This window comes from Telmatherina bonti (genome assembly GCF_933228915.1).
Source record: "Telmatherina bonti genome assembly, chromosome: 14".
NCBI classification, from domain to species: Eukaryota; Metazoa; Chordata; class Actinopteri; order Atheriniformes; family Telmatherinidae; genus Telmatherina; species Telmatherina bonti.
This window is the reverse complement of record NC_136612.1, coordinates 24,095,497-24,119,558: the sequence shown is the minus strand read 5'-3', so window position 1 is coordinate 24,119,558 and position 24,062 is coordinate 24,095,497. Positions and strand designations below refer to the sequence as shown.

Genomic DNA, 24,062 nt, shown 5'->3' with positions numbered 1-24,062 from the left:
CACACAAGTCCTGTGACCATGCTTCCTTCTCTGACTCAGTGTTTTAAGCTAGCAGGCATGTGGCTGCTTGTTGCAGAGCTGCAGGTGCAGATCAGCCTGAGCTCACCTCCCAACAAAGCGACTATTGTTTTCTCTCAGCCACGGAATCAGGGGAGGTTCAAGTGAGCTAGGAAATATTGATACAGTCATGCAAAGCTTTATTTCCAGGTGTTTGTGTGACAGTTTGTTGTTTTTCTTTTTTCTGTAATCAACCTGTCACTTGATTGTCAGCTGGAATGTGGATATGGGCTCTTACACAGGTTGTGTCATGCCTGTCGTATATTTGTTTGAAGTGACAGTAGAGTTGCAAATCCCTTTGAATTTCCTTCATATGCCTCTTTTTAAATTGTGGATTGAGTTATCTAGTCTTTCAGAGCGCTTGAAGATTGCAGCCCAATTTTCTGTTGGTGTTAAAGTGTCCTATGATATTGAGATTGCCATGGTAACCATTTGCATCTCCAAAGTGTAATTTCTTTTTTTTTTTTTCCATTTTTTTCTTTTTCTCCCCCATGCTTTGGCATCACACATTAGCTGTAATGGAACTGCAGATGACAAGAGAATATCTCTTGCAGATTTGGTAATTCTTTACCTTCCTGGCTTCTTGCACTCCCTTCCTCATGAGGTTCATGTGACATATGTGTTTGTGTGCTTTTGTCGGCCTCACAGTTATGGATACTCATTAGTTAATTGATCCAGCTAGTTGGAAACAGCCAACAGAATGGAAGGGTCTCTAAGCTCCGGGCTGTGATCAGGGATATGTAAGCTGCTTAGCTGGTCTGCTGGGAATTGACAGGAGCCTTTGGCCTGCTTCTCTGCTCCTGGGAGGCATAAGATCAGCAGACAAGTTGCAATGCAGGCAAAAGCCCTGGCTATCTTGGGTGTAGCTAGATGATCCCATCAGGGGCAGTGATTGCACCAGATTTAGGAAGTAATGATATTTCTTTATGAGCAAGTTAACATGCTGGTTAAAGTTGTCATGGTATGTTTTTTTCAGTGTGTGTTCTTGCTTTTTTGTACATGTTGGCACTGTGCACAGTTGCAAAATACAATGTGGACATCAGAAGCAGATATTGTCTCTCAAGGAAGAGAAAAACAAGGGTGGGGGAGGGTATGAGTGTGTGTGTGGGTGGGTTTGGGGGTGTCAAGGTGCCAGTTAAATCCAATATGTGACAAAGCACATTGTCTGAATGTTGGTAGAAGACCTTTACGATTAAAAAAAAAATAAAAAAAATAAAAAATAAGGACATACACTCTTTCAAAGACATACAGTTTTAATTGTAGGTTTTCATAATGTGTAACAAGTTATACTTGTTAAAAATGCTGCTAACAACCTGCAGTGATGTTTGCAAACAGCCTCTAAAGTTTGACAGATGAAGATGTAAAAGAAATTTGTAATAGTTGTAGTTAAAGTATCAGCTATTTGCTGGAAAAGTGGTAATGCTCAATGTCTGTCACACTTTCTTTGCCAGATTTTTTGCAGAATGTCAATGACAGGTTGCATTTTTTTTCCTCCCCTTATCAGATCTGAAGCACCATTCTCCTCGTTTGCCTCTGTTATTATTCTTGATGCATTTGAAGTCAACGTTCGCACCGGTCACTTCAGCGTTTCAGTTCTAACTTTGCTTGCTCTCTGCTGAGATGGAGACCACTTCAAGGTTCTTTGGTGCAAAAATTAAGGTTTACACCAAAAATACTTCAGCACTAGTTCTGATTTTACAAAGCTTTTTGAGAAGGGCTGAGAGGCTCTCTTAATAGGTCAGTGTTCAGAGGAAGATGTAGCATGGGAGCGTGAAATGAGCCAGAAAGAAAGTCTGACATTAGAAGTCAGCATGCTGTTCCTGCTCAGCTCTCAAATGCTTCTGTTGAAAATGACGCTTAATATTAGTGAAATAAATATTTTTATTTTTGACTTTTTCAGTCATGTAATTTGCTGCTGTACACTGGACACCAACATATGATCTTTTACACTATAATTCACTCTGCCACTCTGAACTATTCATCTTAACTCCTTTAAGCCTATGAATACAGAATGTAATGTATCCCAAAAGAGCTGAATGAGCTTTGGACATACTTATTAAGGAATGGTGTGTGTCTCATTTTTCTGTACATGTGGATTTCTCACTGTCTTTCCACCAGGTCTTTATTTGTATGTGTCCTTTGCTCAATGTGGCTCTTTGTGTTCCTTTTCTTGACAATGCACTGCATATTCAGAAGCGGCAGCCTGTAGGTATATGACAGTAAAAAAAAAAAAAAAAAAAAAAAAAAAAAACCTCCATCAGCTGCATGTCCTCTCTTTATCTTTCCATTTTAGTTTTCTTCTTCTCTCCTTTTTTAATGAACACTTCAGTTGTTCTTAAAATGTTTAGTTGTCAATCTAGAAAGCATTTTTTAAATCTCTATTTCTATATAACACCAATACTTGAAGACCAAGCTTGCTTTGTTTTTGTTTGTTTGTTTTTCAGTTCCTGTATGTGATGTTGTTGTCAGTGTCTATCATCTTGTAACAACCTCTCATTGTGATTGCCATCGTCCGTATGTTTTACTGCACGGGCTTTGCACGCTGGGATCTCTGTTTTTCTTGTTTCTTCCTTCTTTCTTTTTTTTCCCTTTCGAGTGTATAACTTGGTCTCCTGTCCGTTTTTCCTGGAGTATTCATGTTTTCTCCATATTTCTGATTCTCTGTGTGCAGGGGATGTGCTGTTCCAGATGGCTGAGGTCCACAGACAGATCCAAGTACAGCTTGAGGAAATGGTTGGTACTCTATGCTAAAAAGATTTTTTGTTTTTGTTTTATCACTTTAGTTCAACTGTGACATGGTATGTGGAAATATTTCAACATTTGGGATGTTGAGTATAAGCTCTCAAGAATCACTGTTATCCAGGGTTTAGATGTTTCCCTGCTCCAACACACCTGATTAAAATGGAATGGATATCCTCAACAGCTTGATGTTAAACTCAGCTCAAACTTGTTATTGAAGTCTGGTTGCAATCAGTATTTAGAACAACATGATCATTCTTGTCCATCTTTACATTGGAGGTGGTGAACCTTGGTCGCTTTCCTGCAAGTTTTATATGTTCTTTCTCTTTCAACACACCTCATGAATGCATTACAGTGCAAAACTTCATAAGCTATCAGGTGTGTTGGAGCAGGGAAGCATATAAAACCTGCAGGTCAGTGGCCTTCAAGGAGCAGGATTTCCCACTCCTGCTTTACACCAGAACATTATGGATTAAATGTGAGTAATGGCTTAAAGTAGTGAATGACTGAAAGGTGGTGACATAGATTAAACATAATGACATCCAGATAAATGAAATTGGATGATGCATCATTCCTGACCTGCTGCAAAACCAATAAATCCGTATGATTTCAATGTTATATTTTTCACTTACTGCTGTCATATCAGAACCAATTAACTTTAGTTCAGGCATTTCGTTCAGTTTCATTCACGTCACGTTGCAACCAAAACCAGGTGTTAGCTTGATGCTCAATCAGCATTCTAAGGGCTCATAGGCAGTGACGGTAAAAATGTTTTTGGAAACTGTGCGAAAGAGGACACATTAATTGTATTTCTGATTGTTTAAAGCTTAAACATTTATGCTGATTGAAGTGTGTTTGTACTTCTCCCCAGCTGAAATCCTTCCACAATGAGCTGCTCTCTGAGCTTGAAAAGAAGGTTGAGCTGGATGCTCGATATTTGACTGTGAGTATCTGGATCTATCTGTCAGTCTTCTATACATGATGCTCATGAGAGTATTCTATATTTTAGATCATTGCAGAAATGTTTATAATGTGAATGAATTAATAATAGAGATAGAGGTAAACTCTTTATCTGTAATATTTCATTTGTACTGAACTGTGATAGACTGATTATAATAAGCCCCTCGTGGAGTGTTTGTATAAGTGTGTAAGTGCTGGGTCTACATGTGATATCTTTAGAATGAGTGGGTTGCAGCCTGAGTATAGAGCAGTACTGTGGTGTGTTGTTTTGGGGGATGGGATGGCATTCCCATTATTGTATTGTATTGTTGGAAGGACCAACATGCTGCTTCAGCACACCGCTGCTTTTTCTCCCACACGTTTGATATAATATTTTTAAAGAAATAATAATAATAAAAAAAAACAATTTGTTTGATTTAAATGCAACTCCAATGAGTAAATGGAGAAGTAGTGGTAAATGTAGAAGACTTTATTCTATTTTATTTAACTGTCACATCAGTTTAAATGAAATAGAATAAAGTCTTGTACTTATCTTATTCTCAGCTCAGACATCTGTATGTTTGTTTATTCTGAATATACCACAAATTTTGCTGCGGTGACAAGTGCAACCATTTTTTAAAAAAATAAAGCAGTGTGCTAAGTTATCTTAGTTCGTTAAGACTAGATGAAAACCATACTGTTTCCAGACTACAGTGTTGCTAGCTGAAACTAATATGTTAACATTCAAAGACTGTCATTTTGTTAAGATCAATAGTTCCTCTGATAAGTTCACTGGACGTCCTTTGGATTAGCTGTCATAAATAGAATTTGGTAATGTTAGTAGGCGTGTTGCAATAAGCAATAAGTCAATTAATTGCAGGATAAGAAAAAATGTGTGCAATAAGTTTGCCGGACGCAATCATTTTCATTTTTCTCTTTTCTCTCTGGAGTGCTACATTTTTTTTAAAGACAACATGAAATCAACACAGCATTACAACAAGCTTCTATCTGCACTTAAAACACAACCATCAACGACAGTTTTCCCAAAAAAAAGACCTTAACAAACAGGCTAGCTTCATATTCCCGACAGTCCACGATCAACTGGGTGTTTAACCGACAGATTAAACACAAACAGGACAGTGCAACATGGTGTGCACCCGGACAGCATGGTTGGTAAAGCAATGTGGCCCTTTTAATACTGTTTAAAAGGTGACATTTCTAAAAAATGTTGTAAACATTTCACAGCCAGTATGAATTGGCTGGGATGGTCATACATGTTACATGTTACAAACGGCAATTCCACAACTTTACAATGACATAAAAAATGATATACTGAAGGCGATCAAAGAAATTCAATTTTACCATTCCCCCTATGGCCAAGTCCAAACATGTCCCCTATATAAGCATAACCATAGACTATGTAACTGTGTTACATACTGTTTAGAGACCATATGTTCCAGATGACCACATTGCCAAAACCCCAGGAGAAATCCTGATCTGTAGCAGACTGGGGAAGGGATGAGTCTGGTCTGCACATCAAGCTAAATGTTCTTTAGAAATAAAAGTATGTTGATCTTTGAAAGAGTGTGTTTACATTATGATGGCATTGTTGTTATTTTAGTTGAAAATGGTCTCAAAATGACAATAATAATCGCTTAGTGCAATATTATTGTCTATCATGATAATTTCTGAGGCAATTAATCGCATGGCAAAATTTGTTACCGTGGCAGGCCTAAATGTTACAATTAAAAATAAGTAGATCAGGGATGGACAATTCTGGTCATTGAGAACCATTGTTCTGTAGGTTTTAGACATATCCTTGCTCTGACACACCTGGTTCAAATGTATTCAACAGCTTATTTTAGAGATGCACACAATGGCCAATTTTTTGAATCAGGTATGTTTAAACAAGAGCACTGACTGATCACAGATCACAGACTCTGTATTCCCATTTGAGTGCCTTATTATTAATTATGTTTACAAAGCATTCAAATTTAATAAATGGGGCTCAATGCACAAAGCCAAACAAGCTGTAAAGGTTTTATTAATGAGATCAAGGAAAAACTGCGTCTTTACACTTCTTTCAACATCCCATTACTTTTCCTTTGAGTGGCAGTTTTGGTTGAGTTAAAAGCTAGCCGTTAATGTGTTGGGACTGTAGCGCTGGTGTATTGTGGCCTTCATCTGCTTCTTCAGATTTCAGGTTTTTTTGCTCCTGATACGAACATATTACTCATATGCACAATTCGCATTTTACCATTATGTTGTTCTTTTCTATGAACTCAGTATAATTCCAAAACTTCCCCTGTTCTTTCTGCCACATTTGTGACTAAATGAGGTACATGTATGCAATATCTTCACAACTGTGGCTGTGACACAGTTGCAACAGCATTATATGATACCAGAAACTAATGTTTCTCCATCAGCAAATTACTGAATCAGTTTCTGGAACAGAACTGAAAATGAATATAAATGTAATCACAGTTATTACCTTTTGAATGCCTGGATTTGACATTTTTATTTTAAATTTTTATCATCAAAATGGTTTAAAAAGTAAAACTGGTTGAGTTTATGACTGATTTAACTCCACGCATTAACCATAGGTTGTGAAAAGAAAGGCACAAAGGTGGACTTGGATTTGACACCAAAGGGTCCAGTGATCTATGAATTGCACTCACTCTCTCTGTCTATTGTTTCACATGATTGCTCTCACAGGACTTTACAACATGTATCAGTCATTACACAGATGTCAGAACGTGGGCTTAAACCTGATATTCCTGTGCAGACAAGGCTAACATGTTTTGAGTTTGCCAGAATTCACCTATTGGCCCCTCCATTTCTAATCAGATTTGAGCATGATAATTAGCTGCCAGCTGAAGCTGCCAGTGACTGAAAGTGGTGGGTACAGAGGCCAAAAACAGTCCATTAGTAAGGAAAAATTGAATTCATAATAGATAATTTAATTTCTTCTAAGCATTATATACTGTATGTATGAGGACTTTCCACCAAGAAGCTGCAGTTTCTGCAAGTTCAGTAATAGACGTCATCAGCAGAGCAGCCTGTATTTGTTTTACCGCTTTATTTCATTTGGAGAAATGAAAAGATGAGTCATCAGTTATCTTTCAGTTATAAGCTAAATGAATGTGCAGAGGTATTATTTTGTTCATTTTGTGTGAAAAGATACTGCACAAATAAATATATTATAGAGACACTCCTGATTTAAAAACTAAAATGTTAGAAAATGGGAAATGAAATGAAAAAAACTTTATAAATGAGAAAACATATATTAAAGAAAACTGAAAAACCTTTATTAAAGAAAATGTTACAAATAATAAAATAACAATGCAAGTTTTCTTTTTCCAAGTAGACTCTTGCAGTAATTCTGTATTATTTAGAAGTTTTAATGCATCTAAGACTTAAGTTTATCACTGTCCATCTGTGATAAAATCTAAATATGTCATGAGTGTTTTTCAGTAACATCAGCAGCTTCTTTTCTGCTCCCTTTCACAGTACCTTGAGAATACCTGCCTATATTCTCGTTGTCTTGCAATATGCAAATATGTGTGCTGAACCCTGTTCATAAGCTCTCTCCTCTTACAATTTTTCCTTGCAGAGAGACATGAGCTTCCTCACACCGTACAGTGTTTCTATAGCAACAGAACTGATAAAGCCTGACACAAAGTTGTTGTTCTTTTTTTACTCAATAAATAAATGCTTCAACTAATTAAACAAAAAGGGTTGACTAGTCATTTAGACCTATATCTTTTTTTTTTTTTTTTTTTTTTTTATCCTTTTGCAGATTTTCTGTTTATTTCACTATGTGATGAAAAATCTACTTGAAGCCACATTACGTCAGATAATCAGTCGATGAGGAGATGCAATCACATGCTTCTTAGATGTCAAATCAAACTTGAAGAGCAACTGTGAGCAAACATGGAGTTTGTTAAAGATCATATGAATGTATTATTTTGTTTGATCGAAGAAGATATTTCAGAGTGTTTTAACGCCAAGACAGAAACAGAGCAAACATTGCTCACAGCATCAGTTGTCCCTAACATTAGAACCACCGACCCCACATTGAACTGCTCTGGACCATCTGGGGAAAGTCACAAAACCTCTGGAATTATGAATTATGGTTCTGGGATGTTGGAAGTAAATTATTGGGTTGTGTGGGTAGGACCTTAGTTGAGGATAAGGTACATCCTGTGGATTCTTTGTCTGGTGATTCCTGAGCATTGTTTGTAACCTGGTGCAATCTGCTGCCAGCTGCTGCTACTGCAACATGGCCAACAATATACTTGGTCATCAGCAATATTAGAAACTCTGGTTTATGTCAAAGCAACATTTCCTGGCATACGAGCAACATTTTTAAACCAGATTGTAATATTTGCTTCACTTGCCTGGTGTTTCAAAGCCTTTTCTCATCTGTAAATTTCAACAAGTAATTGAGTTTCTTATGATATATAACATTTCACTCCGTTATGTCATAAGACACATCTAAAAGTTGCTTACGAGCGGTGAAGTGGCTTAAAAGTCCTAGAGAAAAGGGGTTGTAATTTACTCCTCAGCCTCTTCTATGCGGGCTTTTTAATTTGTTGCCCTTTTTAAGAGGTCTAATTTTGTGTTTGTGAATTGCTTGTTGCCCCACATAGGCTGCCTTGAAGAAGTACCAGATGGAACACAAGAGCAAAGGAGAGAGTCTGGAGAAATGCCAAGGTGAATTAAAGAAGCTGCGCAGGAAGAGCCAGGGCAGCAAGAACCCCTCCAAGTACGGGGAGAAGGAGATGCAGGTGAGCCTCATGCCGATACAAAGAAAAAATATGACATTAATTCTCTCCTATTCTGGTGTGTTTTAAGTACTTAATCTAACTGCAAATAGACTTGTTAGATAATAATTAAACATGATATTTTGTGAGAACCAAGATGCAAATGGCTCCACAAATCCATTTTTTTACTGCTTAACTTTGTTTTCGTAGAGTTTCAGTGGATGTGGGTGACGGTTACATTAGAGATTTATGAGTCCTGATAAAAGTGAAGAAAGAGAACACAGCTGAGATGGGGGTGGAGGCGGCGAGGTGTCCTGAGTAGGAAGGCAAATAGTGGAGTGATTATCTTTATTACATTTTCAAACATACAGATACACATACACACACAGGAAAAAAGAAAATAAATTACAGTAATTGGTGTTCAACCAGTTCTGCCAGTGTTTATTGGAACAAGGCTTTGATCAAGGTTCTAACAGGATGAGTAAAAGCACTGCATGCATATTTGTCACAAAATAGCTAAGTCAATTTTGAAAGTGTGCCTTGTAAGAGACTGCAAATTATCTTCAAAGTTGTAGTGACATAACCTCACATCTTCACGTTGTGCACCTTTTATTGTTTACAAAGAGTTTTTGTGTTTTGACATTTCGTCTTTCCTAAAGCAGAGCTGACTGACACGGCACATGCAAGAAGCTAATGATGTAAGCTAAATATTTCAGAAGCTCCCACAGCACATGAGAGGCACAGATTTGTCAAAATTTCTGGATGCCAACTAAACTTAGATCCACACAAGTTAGAATGCAGTGTTTGCATGATCATTCATGTGATTATTTCCATAACAAAGCAGCCTCTGACAAAGCCCTTTAGGTAAAATGAATGTTGAGGTTTGGTAATGAGCCTTCACTGTTGGACATAAGTTAATTAGTTATGTCACATTTAGTTTTTCATTACTCAACTACTTCACAGGGGAAGTGATGAAGTCTCGGTGCACTGATGCAAAAAACAGACTCCTCTGCATGAACTCATATTATACGACTCAACTTTTTTGTTTTTTTACTTGTTACGTGTAACTGTCAAACTACGAGAAACGACACAGCAGAGAATGTCATCAGTGCAAATGCAGTTTCTGGATATATTTCGCTGCCTGAAATATAAGGGGTAAAATATTAAAATAGCAGGTAAAGACTGGAGTGGTTATTACCGAGCTGCCGCTGGTCTGAACTGTGAAATGCGGTCAGCAGAGTCGAACGGATCAACACTTCAGAGTTTAAACCTTTATGAAGTTCATCCTGCTTGAAAATGTCTTTGCTGCCTAGCTTCCAGAGGAAAGAGCATCTCGTGTCCACACAGTTTACATGCTGTCACACACAACTCCCCTGTCCGGTATGCGGTGGCATGGCAGTGCTGGATTGATCTGACTGCTCTGTCGCATCACATTTGTTTCAGTGTATCAGAAAGGCCTTCTAGAGATTATGTAACTGTCATCATAACCCATCAAGTGTGGAAGTGTTTGAAACATGGCAGCTTAATATGAAGCACCGGTTAAAGGGGTGAGGTCTCCACACAGTAAGGTGTGGAGAGTGACTACATACCTATCTATTTTACCTCCTGAAACACAGATGGCCTCTTGCAATCAGATCAGTACAAAACATTCAATTAGTGTCCTGGCAGTCTACTTTAGCATTTTAATGATACTTTTGTTCACATTCAGGAGAAAAATATGTAAAAAGGCAACTAAAACCATCTACAAGCATCTGTGACAAAATGACAGGTGGATGTATAGATGTATAGACTGATAGATAAATGGACGGAACATGTGAGGTGTCTTTCAAATGCAGTAACGTACATGCAGGTAATTACCACTAACATACCTTGCTGTGTTTTCTCTTAAAGAGTTTGGGAGACAAAAAGGCATTTACTCCAAGTGGTTCTAAAAAGAAAAACTTAGTGTACTGTCCTTAGATAGACAAGGCATGCAGTACAGTTTAGGATCATTGAGTGTTTAATTTGCCTCCATGTGGATCATTCAACTCAGATTTGCTCTTTGATATTTTTTCACAAGTTATTTCATCAAAGGTGCTGCTGGAACAGTCAAATGAAAATGAAAATGGTTCCTGTAAGGGATTAGCATTCCTGACAGGGTGAATTATTGCTGTTCTCTTGCAGAGTTTGTGTAGCAGAAAATGGTATGTTAATTAGCCGTTTTCCTGAATCTGAAAGCAGAAGCAGTTTAATATCATGAAATTAATTATACAAGATAAAATCTTAGTAATACTGGGAGCACAGTGGATTTTAATGTTCTATCTTTTGCAATCTCATTAAAAATGGGTGTTTATATCTCTACATTTTGGCTAGAAACAGGAGATGGCATTGTTTAATGTGGAAATGTCCTTCCACATAAGTGGATGCTGCAGTCCACTTCCAAACCCATTCATGCTTTTTACCAGTGCAGTTGGGCGTGCTGTCAGTACGTTCGGCGCTGCAGTTAAAACAAGTTTAACGTCTTTGTGCTCTCTGTGACATGTTGACGTGCAAGAGGAGGGAATTTTGCAGCTCCACAAATTGGCCACCTTAGATAAATAGCCAGCGGTTCTATAGAATGAAGAAGCTGATTTTGTGAGTCTCGGTGTGACTAAAATCATTCCCTACACACCCTGAAGTAGACACAGAAGTGGCTATTGTAGAGGTTTTGCTCCTGGACAAGCTTAAACTCTCCAAATTCCTGTCTTGCTCTGTGAATATTATCATGACCCCAGAGCCTGTTAGCCACTATACACCTTTTCCGCCAGCTTTTTATTAGTAAAGTTAATGTCAAAGCTTTCTTCTGACGGCTTGACAGGCACAGCTAAGTTTGCAGCAGGAAAAACTAGATCCTTCCTGGATATCATTTCTGCTGGCACAAAACTTGGATTTCAGCTTGTGTACTCTCTTGCTCTGCACTTAACTCTGTATCTTGCACAGCAAAGTGCATCCCATGTGAGAGCAGCTATATGTGTTTAATAAATCATGGTCGCATTTCAGCATTTCTAAACTTAAAACTCAAGTTGGTCTTTTTTACTCCGACTTGAAAAGAAGCAGAAGTCAATCTTGGATGGATTAAAGACCTGATATCTGCAACCCTTGTAGCTTTATTTAGATATATATATATATATATATTTATTTAGTATGTAGTCATGTGTCTGTCTGTCCACCTGAACTATCTCTGCTCTGATCTTGGCTAGTTGATATAAACCCACACCTGAAAGACTGAAGCCCTAAAATGCCATGTATTCATAAAGGAAAAAGGACATTTGGCCCACCTTTTCCAGATTCATAATCTGTCTTTAACTGGTTAAAACTCAAGTCAAAAATAGAATTTTTTATTCTGAATGGTTTTTAAAATGATCAAATTATTTTTAAAAAACTAAAGTGCAACATTGTTTGATATTAAAGACTATATAGACCCTCAGTGTCTCTGTAGTTTTGAACTACAGCTGTACCCTTCTCGCTGGTCATAAGAGATTATTGGAGGAGTCTGAATCATAAACATACTTTATAATGGAGACTCTACATGAACAATTAACAATATTAACAATGCTGGGCTTCAGAAAAATGAACGGAATTTAAATCATTATGTTTCATGCTTCACTGGCATGACAAATGTATCCACTGCTCTATCTCCAAGATCACAAACCAAAACCTTTAGCTTCATCTGCTGCACACTGTGATGCTGGATTTTATCATCAGAAGTTCATGTGATCGTGTCTTGCTGGGAGATGAAGTGTCTTGGAGGATTCAAAGACAGATGTACCACCATCATTATCTCTCAGCTGAATCACTAGCAGGACACAGCAAAAGAAAAAGAAAGAAAATAAGATGCTCAGTGCATATTGAACACGCATTAGCGTAGCAGCATTACCCCGCACTCGTCCTGAGTTGGTGACTGGTCAATTTGGCCCATCTGTGCAAAGGAAAGAGCTCATCAGGCTGTGGACTCACAGTACAGAGTTGGTTAGCAGGGAAAACAAAAAAAAAAAAAAATCAATCTCCCTTTCTCATTTTCAGCCTGCTCACTTTCACTGATCATATCACAGCTGTGGGTGTGTGAGAGAAAAGTCAGCTCATTTGTGTCCGAGTCCTGCAGCGAGAGCTGCACACAAAGAGAAAGAGAGCCCTGCACTCCCACGAGACCTGTACTTCACAACGACAATAGTCCACCCAGAAGAATGCTGTAGCTTGAGACTGCTTAAAGTGTAAAGAGCTGAAGTATCAATAAAGATGCAGATATGAGGGCAGAGCTTTCTCCCACGCCAACACGCCTGTGGGAGTTGAAGATGGTTGTAAGTTTTCTTGTTTGCCTTTCTTTTTTTCATTAAAAGGGGAAATCTGAAAGCAGCTTCTCTCTTTCTCCCGTTCTCTTCCCTCTCCTGCCAGGAGACACTTCCATTGTGCTTTTGAATTAATAGGCACCACCTGATTAAATGCTTATCACTTTATTATGTAGTTCATTTGAGAAAGGGGTTTTTATCTATGCATTATGATGTTTGATAGTTTTAGGGTTTCTACAGTATGCAGTCATAAAACTGAAGAAAAAGAAATCTGATCTGGGGTCCATATCCAGAAGAAAGGCAACAGAAGCACCATGAATAATCTTAATACAGTGCATTACAGTGCATTTCCAGTGAATCCATAGAGTGGTGTTGATGAAGAAACATAAACAAAACAGAAGACCTAAGTAGCCCTGAACTCTTCAGGGAAATGCTTTAGTATCCCCGTAGGGATACATCATAGTATTAAACAGTTTTTCTGCTGTGAACCCTGGTGTATTCCTCACTCTTCAATGGTGTGAAAGCCTCTCCTCCCATTTGCTTGTAATTACTGCAAAATGTGTTGGTGTGCAGTTTAATGGAGCACTGCTGTGTTGGGATTTTGTCCTGAATATATCAGTAGACATGCTGAGAGGCTGTAATGCTGATCGGTTAAAGGCTGAATTTAGGAGCTGCACTAACGTGTTGCAGGTTTCATCTATATTCATAACCTTTACAAAACAAGTCGTCCCAGCGATGATGTGACCTGAGGTCACTGAGATATAATAGTGGCTGGTGTCTGCTTGAGTTTTTCCCACTGCACTCATTGTCTTGGGTTACTTTGGTGACCTTTCGAACAGTTAGAGAATGGGGCCATGTTGATTTGACAAGAGGCAAGTACACACTTGCTGAGCTCCTCCTTTTCATGCTTGTTAGAGGTGTTGCAGAGGCTATCAGACTATGAGTCAGAGATTGCAAGAACAAAACGGGTCACTCCACCTGAGAGACAGGGGGACAGGCACTACGGTTGTGATTTTAAAGAGCTGTTAAACTGCGTGGCTTCAAGTAACCAAACATCCATTCACAAATGCTTGCATCTAAGGTGCCCAGCTGTGTGTATCTGTGTTTCCCAGACATTTTTGCAGCACAGCATGTTTCTCTCCTCCCTTTTTCCTTCTCTCCTCTGTTCTCTCTGCAGTATAGAGTATGACTCATTCTAAATCAGAATTGCTATCTTTATATTTTTTTAGAGAAAAGATAAAGACAGAAAAAGAAAATCGTCCTGGTAGCTCTTGTTGTAAATATAAACTCACCTTGTTGTTAGGATGTTCAGGCTTAGAGCTAAACAGTGTACATAAAGAACAACAGCAGCCAACTAAACCTATTTAAAACCAGGTTATGTGTGATAAATATGCACAGAGAAGCAGAGTAAGATTACGCTCCTCTTTCAAGAATAAATAGGTGGGTCATTCCTCTATTCTTCCTGATGGGTTACAAAACTTTGTTTTGTTTGGTAAAGTTCTTTCAGCACAAACGCAAACAACCATCTCTCAAACATTTGAGTCCAGTTTCATTTAGCCACTTAAACTAACTTCTTTCATGCTGGCAGTGGGGAACTAGTGTGCTCTGGTGGTAACTAAGTGAAATGCTTTTAGGTGTTGCAGGAAGGAAACCTCAGCTTTATAATGTTCCTGGGCTTTAATGGCATATAATAATAAAAAAATGTACAAATGAACTTGAGAAACTGATGGTCATACTGCAAAAGAACATGAACTTTTGTTACATCTTTTGCAATCTTTTGTCTTTAAGCAACTAAAATTCAAAATAAAATAAATAAACTAGCATTCACAGTTCAATTCACAGTATATGATTATATGACCGAAGTTACACGCCACTATTTAAGGCTAATTTTTATTGATAAGCATTGAATAGAAAAAAATACTCTGATTACTTTGGAAAAGCCAACTGTATCCATCTTTAATAACATGCTCTATGTTGTGTTGCTGTTGGATTAGGAATGAATGACACCCTGGCAAAAACTTCAAACATGCCAATACCCCACTGAATGGTTCAGTTAACATCAACTCAATGCAAGTAAATATAACTTTCTCTTTTAGGTCAGTATTCATCAGCAGATGGTAATAAAGCATAAAACTGGACGGGTTGACCTAATTTTGACTATAGTATCAAACTCTTGCCTACAAACATGTAAAATCCCCAGTTTTGCTAGCACAGCACCTGCCGTGCACTTATAGACTCATACAGACTTTAAAATGCACCTTCCCACTATTAGCATTGTTACACATTTTTCTTATACCTCTTATCATATCATATTTTTCATTCACATCCTTTTTTTAAAGTTAAAGATCAAGTAAGCTGGGAAATATAAAAGGGGGGTGACATTACCTGGATCCACACGATGATCCTGATCACCACCAAAATTAAATCAGTTCTTCATTTTCCCATTTCCAACAACTCCTGAAAATTTCATGAAAACCATTGTTTTTTGAGTTATCTTGAACACAAACAAACAAACAGATAAAATCCTGTAAAAACAACATCCTTGGTGGAGGTAATTATTTTAGGGATATTTACCATTTATTACCATGTGAGAGTAAAATAAAATGCATAGTTTAGTCCTCTGCTTTCTGATGTCCATTAAGGGGCTGAAGACAAAAATCAGATTATGTTCCACAGGATTTTGAGCAAAGTTTGCACCATAAAGTGAAGCCAAATGTCTCAGAAACTATATTTCTCTTATATGTCACGCTCGGTTCTTATGGGTTAAATTGCTTTTACCAAGCTGTTTTATTCATCCTCTTCACCTGACTTGTTTTGTTTTGTCATCTTTGTGAAAGAGGTAAAGGAGCTGACATGCAATTTCAAATCTTCTGTTTGTGTCAGAGTTTTGGTTTCTGTGTCATTAATCAGAAAGAAACCTGACTCTGAAATCATAGCACTTTTCTGAACAATACATTTTGCCATTATTCACACTGTTTTGGTCCCATTGTTACTTCATCGGGTAATGGTGCATGCTGTGCCATCTTTCTCTTATCTATAAACTACAAGCATTGAACCTTTGTTGTAAGTCTCCCCTGACAGTAAATAGCTAATGCTCATGTAAACTCATATAATATAACACACACACACACTTTTCAGAAGAAATCTGGTCACTGTAACATATATTACCTTGTGTATGTTGCTGTCAGTATACATGTCCTGGTTTTATGGAGCTTTTAGAGGCTTTTACAAGCCAACAGCGATGGATCTCTTGCTGTGTTGCCATTTATCAGTCTTATTAACACACCTATTATCTGTCATCAAATGTAAAAATTGATTAGCGGGTCATTGTGGGAAGTTCCTATTTCATGCTGCAGGCTCCTCGTTATTAATTGCTTTACTTACACTGTTCTCTGCAGAAAACTGCCCAAAGAAAGTCACACAGTAAGACACTTTCTCTGAACAGCTCATACTGTTGAGGTGCACTTAACCTCTAATTGCTTCAGTGAAGCTGTGCAGTGATTGGCAGAACAAGAATGTGCCTAAAGCTCCTTGTTGGGATGGTGTAAAACAATGTGACCATCAATTTAGGTGTTTGATAGCTGCTTGGACCATTTAATTTTAGAGCTTTAGGTCTAAAATTAATAGCCTTACCTGTTAAATTTCATAACTAACAGGGATTTTTTTTTCTTTTCTTTTGTTCAGTTTTGTTCAATTTACTGTCGATCAATAGCAAAAATGCCTTTCTTATTTTCTCACTTGTAGCTGCATTTATATGAAATCAAAGAGAAAAAAACTTTTCACCAATCTCAGATTTGTGATATTTTCAAGTGACTTACTGACTTTCTTTTGCTCTTTCCCCCCTAGTTTGTGGAGACCATCAGCAGTAAGCAGACAGAGTTGGACACCTTCATCGCTGAGGGATACAAGACTGCTTTGTCAGAGGAGCGTCGCAGGTACTGCTTCCTGGTGGACCGCCAGTGTGCAGTGGCGAAAAACAACAGCGCATACCATGGCAAAGTAAGGACCACGTCAATTTCCATTATATATTTATATTATAAAGACTGCAGACAATAGCTCACAACCATATGTGAGAGTATAATCCATCATCGCCTTTTTTTAATTTATCTGCTTACCTTTATGTGTAGAGTCTGCTTCACTTATACTGTTCATGAAAGACTAGTAGAAAAGAAATAATCAAAGTGCTCAGTTCAAGGTAAAATGGATTAAAATAAAACTAAAAAACCAGAAGAAATATCCCAAACTGCTCCAAAACCATCTTGTTTACAAAAACTGGAAAAGAACCTTCCTACCTGCTTGTTTTCGTACTTTGCTGCTGACATTTTAGCCTGAAACAGGAAACAAAAAACCTTCCTGTGTGTTATAAAAGGTAAAATGGGATTATTAAAGAAGGATTTAGTTTATTTATTCTATATTTAATCCATATTAATGCTTGTTGTGGTGTGTGCTCCAAATGCTCGTCTATCCACTTCTCAACAATATCAAATTCATGGTTAATAGAATACATCAGTCACCTGGGATTACTGGTGGGTGAGAAGTGTCAGCCTTAAGATGTGGCTGAAGGAGAACGGTGTGTATTGACTTTGCTGTCTCTTCCGCTGCTCCTCTCTCTCTTTTTTCCTTTAACAGTCTGGTCATTAATCAGGATGAAGGTGTGTGTGACAAGTGTTCACCTTCAAGAAAATTGAAGACTCCTCTCCCAAATGTGGTTTTAGTGTGTATTCACATGTGTGAAAGATTGCTCTGTATTATAGATGATGTGGAGGTGGAGAGCAAATCAGTCCCTCTAAAGGGATAAAATAGATGTAAATTTTTTGCATTCTACACTCACACGTTTATGCGTAGTTGTTGGAGAAAACAGTGGTCTACAGGCTGAGAGATGCTGCAGTGGGTAGTTTGATGTATGATGGTCTGCTTCACCCACGCAACACATGATCACCGCTACACAAAGGGTGGTGGTCAAAGATACACTGAGGGAATATCTTGGAGAACTAAATGTTTTGACAAAGAAGGACGAACCTGAGCATAAAAAGGAAATGTATCATGGTTACTTTTCTTTGTCCTGCATTTTTCCTTTTTCATATGTTTCCTCTGCTTTCAGGGCAAAGACCTCCTCACTCAGAAGATCCCAGTGTGGCAACAGGCCTGCTCAGATCCCAACAAGCTACCAGAGAGGGCCATGCTTCTGGCCCAGCAGATGGGCTCTAGTGCACTTGGGGGCACAAGTCCCCTGCACACTTCCAAATCTAACCTGGTCATCTCGGACCCGATCCCCGGGGCTCAGCCTCTTCCTGTTCCCCCAGAGCTGGCTGTATTTATGGGCAGTGGCCTTGGACACCCTGGGGTGAGGAACAGATTGCCTTGTTTCTTACATATACAGTAAAATATAGCAGAACAATGTTTCAGTTTTAGCTCTCCTGATGTGCTGTAAGTGTTTTATTGCTGTGATTATGACATATAGTCAGGTATAAATTATAATTTACTTTTACAAAATTACTGTGCTTGCTAAAAACCTGCTGCTTGTTTATTCCAGAGACTGATGGGTCCTGATGGCATGTCAATGGTCAATGGAACAACAGGAGTCCATGGAGAAGAATACTGGACAGATGGAACAGTGCCCCAAGTCAGGCCCTCGTCCCCTCAGACCCAGGCACCGGGTCAGTCTCAGGCCCAACCTCAGCGACAGGTCAGCGAGGTCTACTCCAACACTCTTCCTGTTCGCAGACCTGCCCCTGCCAAGAATAAAAACCCAGTGGGTAAGAGATCCACTCATTTTTTGGACTTGATTTTTCATTAACACTTGCAAAAAATGCAATGTTTCAGCACCAAAGCTTTTTCTATTGTTTTATGGAGAACAAATTTTTAAGAATCGCCTTCCCAACAGGGGAGACGCGGACTCTGCCCAGGTCCAGTTCTATGGCAGCAGGACTGGAAAAGAATGGGCGCTCCCGTGTCCAAGCCATTTTCTCCCATGCTGCTGGAGACAACAGCACCCTGCTCAGCTTCTCCGAGGGAGACGTCATCACCCTGCTAGTGCCTGAAGCTCGTGATGGTTGGCACTACGGAGAGAATGAGAAAAACAAAATGTGAGTTAAATGTTTATTTGCACATGTTTAAGGTTACACTGTGAAATAATCACGTCAATAATTGAAGCTCACACATTTAAAAATGTGCTCATTTTCCAGGCGTGGCTGGTTCCCCTTTTCCTACACTCGTGTGCTGCCTGAAAGTGACAATGAGAAGCTTAGAGTCAAGTAGGTAGCACTTTTCAAAACCTCTGTCAGCTGAATTAGCCCAAACAAGTGAAATCTGAGGTTTCTGTTTCTTAACATTTCCAGCCTGCACCATGGGAAAAGCAGCAGCACAGGGAACTTGTTGGAGAGTGATGCATCCCTGCCCACACCTGACTATGGCCTAACTGCGCGACTGCTGGCACAGAGCCTTGCACAAACCCGCCCCCGCCCCTACAGCATGGCAGGCTTTGGCCCACAGGTAGTGACATGTAGTACCCAGGGATGGGATGGTTTAGTCAATTCATAGTTCATATCTGACTTTAGAGCTGTGTTGTGTATAATTTGATTTGAGCAATCCCGAAGTAACTGACAATTACACTCATGTTGAAATCCTGCTGCCACCTAGTGGTTATATTTAGGTACAACATGCACATTGATGCCAGATTTTTCTCTTGAATAAATATTTTCTTTTGTTTTTTTTCCAGCCTGCTATTGAGGATTATGACAGTCGCTTTGCCACAAGGTAAGTGATTTATCTGCTTTGCCCACCAAGTTTTGACAGAAAGCTGTATGACTGCCAAAGAAGGAAGCACCAGATGCTGTCAGTTTACATTAACACGTCACAGGATTTATAATAAATAGCAAGGTCACTGCTCAACATGCACAGTTAGCTAGATATAATGCTATTTTTTATTTTTGGTTTTTTTCTTCTTTATGCTGACTGCAGTGCATAAAAGAACAATTTTTTTTTATCTAAGAAAGTGTTTAATATTTAAATTTTGCTGAAAAATGTATTTGTCTCATAGTACAGTGCACATTGCTGTGCAATGTAGCTGCAGTCTGTTAAGGCAAGGAATAGACAAAATCTATTGGATTATAAAAAAAACATCTGAAAAGTCTAAACTTGTGTCTAAAAATATGTTAATAATTGAGAATCTATTTTCCTCCCATTATCCCTCCTGATTATTTATTTTTCTTTGTAATAGCATTTTATTTTATTTTATTCATTTAGTCTTTATTTTATTTTATTTTGTTTTAGTTTTGTTTTAGTTTTTTTTTTAATAACGGTGTAGTTTTTCTTAGGTTTTATTTAATTTCAAATTGATCAACTGAAAAACAAGCAATACTGAATTTCTTGTTTATACCTTTTGTTTGTTTACTCTAAGTATTTATACTGTTTGCTTCACATTTTCTTCTTTGCTCTTATATCATTTTATTAAAATAGCCGTTTTTACGCTGTAATCGTATGAAGTCCTTACTGACACTCAGGGTTCTGTGAGGTTCAGGTTAGGAAAAGTGCTGTACCTGTTTCTGTCCAATCAGGAATTACATCCGTCCATATATGTATATAAGTGTGTGTAATATGGTATGTGTGTGTGTGTGTGTGTTTGTGTGTGTGCGTGTGTGAAAAAGAAAGAAAAATGTCCTAAAGTGATGCATTTGTATCGGTGTGTAGCTGAGTACATGTTGTGACAGTAGGCATCATGCTGATCTCATATCTGTCATTACTGCTTGTTAGCCTGAGTCTTTCAGCTCCAGTCAAGCTGTTACGCATATCCTGTCTGCTCTAAATGTGTTTTATTTCTCCGTATGAGTAATTTGAGACAATGCTGTCCTGCAGGGTGTATTCACCCCAACAGACGATATCTACATCCTTCTAGCTAAGGAGATGACTTAATGATTCCTCATCAACAGTGACGTCTTGATTTTGTCTGATGTTTTATCTGGTTGAAGCAAAACTTGGACTGAAAATGTTCTTAATTCGTGTCACAATTACAAAGCAGCAAACATGTCTGTATGCAAGTGTTGATGAGGGAACTGGAAGTCCAATCTTCCTGATTTTGGCAGGTGCGTTTGGAGCATGCAGGTGGGGCAAAGTCGATTTCCTGTCCCCACCTGCACTTCTCCTAAACTTCACTCTGCCTCCTTGTGCCTGTCTTTGTCTTTCTCCATTTCTCTCTGAGTGTGTCCGACCTGGCAAGCTTCCTTCTCTCTTTGTTCCACAGCGACAGTCCTGATGGCAAATTGATTTCGACTGTGTGAGAACAGACATAAAGACAGAAACAGACAGCTCCGGATAGCACAGGGGCCTCTTCCTCCCCATCTTTCCCTCCTCTTAGCCTCCTTCCTGTCCGCTTATCTCCACCTCTCCTCCTTCTGCCTCCACACACACCCCTTCTTCGAATGGAAGAGGCCAGTTTCATCCCTCCTTTCTGTCCTCTCTTCCTCCCCGGGTCCCTCCTTTCCTCCTCCTGTCCGTCCCTGGGTGCTGCTGCTGGTGGCGTCGGTGTGGACAGTAGCGGTTGGTGGGTGGAGGATTGCATTGAGCGAGAGAGCCAGAGCGGGGCCTACCTGCTCGGCATGCAGCGATATGGACTCTGAAAACACTCTTTGATCATAGTCCACCATCACGGACTGATCTCTCAAGAGACTGCCTTTGCTACTGCTTGTCTTTCATGCATGTACATGGTTGTGTCATTTTGTCAAAACTAAAAGACATGTTCATGTACTGTACAAGTGCCAAAAGACTACAATGTCGTTGTACTTAAGCCACTGACTGAATGGCCTTTTCAAGCACATGTGGGCCCAATACTATTGAGTTCCCACCCAACACACCTGCTCAAAAAGCTTTGTTCAAAGTAAGGCTGTGCAGCAGCTTACTATGTTTCTGTTCTGAGAGATCCTGTAGGTCCTGCTGTGCTTCCTTGTGTCAGTGCTAGACTTTTTTTGTCCAGAGGGTCTGTTATATTTGCCTTACTTTGCTTTTTTTCTATTAAACACATTTTATGTGCAATGAAGCAAAATTTCCGAGCTTCTAGGTTATACAATATATATATCTATTGAAATGATTTCTGTCAGTCCACAAATTTGCTTCTCCATTATTACTAAAAGAAAAAGTTTGTGCTCATTTAAACTTTCCACCAGACAGTCACCTTTTGGTCCTTTTTTTGCTCATTCTTTCCTGGCTGAACACACTGCCAGATTTTTTTTGTATGAAATAAAATGCCGCGTTCCCCTACTCTGCAGGGTTTTTGTTTTTTTTTCATGTTTCCTCATTTGGAGGAGAATGTCACTAACTGCTGTGACTTGCTGCCCAATGTAAGACGTGCAGATAAGACTTATCCATGTACCAAAGGGAAATAAGCCTGTCACTTTTTCACTGCATATCTACAAGAAAGGCATCTGATTTTTAATATCAAACTTCTCTCGCTTAAATTTGAACTGATTTTCCTAACACTGCTTTGGCTATAACAATAGAAATTAGATATCATGCTTGTGATTATTTTGGGCAAAGCATCATTCCTTCATGTGGGCACAGACCCAATAATATTTACTGTTTCAGCCTCGGTGAGTTCCTGGACCACCTGGTTACTTGATAAGGTAAAAATCCAAACTTTGATGAGTCGATGGTAGTTTTGTTTTTTTTTTCCTTTGAAAAACACATAGTCGATCTACACATCTAGTAAGTATTCTACTTCTGCAGATCAGATAAATGCCGTTAGTCCCATTTTTAATGAGAGGAGAATCTCAAGGCACTTTTAGAGATACAGCACCGCCTGACAAAATTATATCAGTTTCTTTGTAAAACAATAAATTTATATAATGCAGATTATTAAAAAAAAAAAAAAAAAACACAAAAAAACCGAAAAGTTGCCACATAGAGGAAGCCACCACCAAAATAGGCACTGATTTAATCGTCTGTGCTGAACATTGAACACAGTACAATTTACCGGGCAACAGTGGGGAGTAAAAACTGCTTTTTAACAGGGACTGACCTCGTTTTAGAACCAGACAAGAAAGGTTCTTATCTTCTTTGGTTGTAAGTTAATTATTAATTAACATTTATTTACCTATTTTAAATCAACAAATTTTAATTCACAATGAAAATGTGGGCAAAAGAAGAAACAAACAAACAAACAAAAAACTTGGTTAAGGGGCAACAATTAAACATATTGGGTATTACTAAATGCAGTAAGTCAAATTGCAGAGTATTAATACAACATATACATTTTCATAATATTAGAAAAAAAGCAATAAAAATGTTACAAACATTGAGGAACACCTAACAGCAGCAGAGAATTTTTAGCAATAAATTTATAAAAGAGGTAAATAGAACAAATGAGCCAAGTTTCAGGTTCTCTTGTAAATGGTTCCAGTCAGTAAAAGCTGCAACTTGGAATTTGAAACAGCCAAAGGTTGTGCAGGCTTTTGGGAAAAGTAAGTTAGTGTAGTTAGCGCAGTGTGACTTACAGTCACTGCTATGTATAATGAGTAAAGGGTGGAAATAAGCCGGGGTTTTGCTAATATTTAGGTCTTATAAATAAACTGATACCAATGGATCAGCCTCTGGCAGTGAAGTAATGAGAAGTTGACAGGATAATGCAAATCCATGATGTGTGCTGAAGGGATCGCTGGTAAGGAAGCAGATAATGGTAGATGGCTTATTGAGGAGACTATTTGCAGCACTTCTATAAATAATGATCCCACAATCAAATGATGGGAGAAATAACATTTTAACCAACAGTTTTTACCAGTGTTAGAGAGGTCATAACATTATGTAATTATGTTCTGTTCTTTTTTATATACATTATTATTACCCCACAGAGTTCACATCTCACATCAGGCAGCAACTCATCAATGGTGACAGCATCTATCATATTTAGTTGGGTCCACAATGACAGCTGTGAATTTGTTACAGGTTATTTTATAACCACAGTTTTTGCAGCTTTCAGTGTTATTTATGATTGTACTCCCTGACTGGCTGTGTAGTTTTTGGTCTTTTCTTTAAAAAAAAAAAAAAAAAACTATGAATACTGTCCTTGTAAAATATTTCCAGAAAATAAATGCCTACTGATTAGTTGAAGTGTTCATATTATGCATGCTGTTGAGCGAAACCAGAAAATGTGACACTGAAAATTGACCTTGAATGTATGGTGACTTTTTACAAAGGTATTCTCAATAAAACATATCTCTATATATTAATAAACAGTCTGGTCTGACACAAAATCTGTTTTGCCAGCAAT

General features: G+C 38.4%; 1 protein-coding gene across 1 annotated transcript in view; it reads left to right on the top strand.

Moving 5' to 3' along the window:
* The window catches only part of baiap2a (BAR/IMD domain containing adaptor protein 2a), a gene marked incomplete at both ends in the record, with an annotated part of 53,085 nt that overhangs the window by 27,826 nt on the left and 1,197 nt on the right, over positions 1-24,062 (top strand). Inside the window, 10 exons of the mRNA XM_079252210.1 lie at positions 2,729-2,790; positions 3,668-3,739; positions 8,388-8,525; positions 16,652-16,804; positions 17,907-18,149; positions 18,339-18,561; positions 18,690-18,891; positions 18,991-19,059; positions 19,144-19,297; positions 19,524-19,561. Coding sequence (XP_079108336.1) covers positions 2,729-2,790; positions 3,668-3,739; positions 8,388-8,525; positions 16,652-16,804; positions 17,907-18,149; positions 18,339-18,561; positions 18,690-18,891; positions 18,991-19,059; positions 19,144-19,297; positions 19,524-19,561 — 1,354 coding nt within the window. The remainder of the gene's footprint in view (positions 1-2,728; positions 2,791-3,667; positions 3,740-8,387; positions 8,526-16,651; positions 16,805-17,906; positions 18,150-18,338; positions 18,562-18,689; positions 18,892-18,990; positions 19,060-19,143; positions 19,298-19,523; positions 19,562-24,062) is intronic.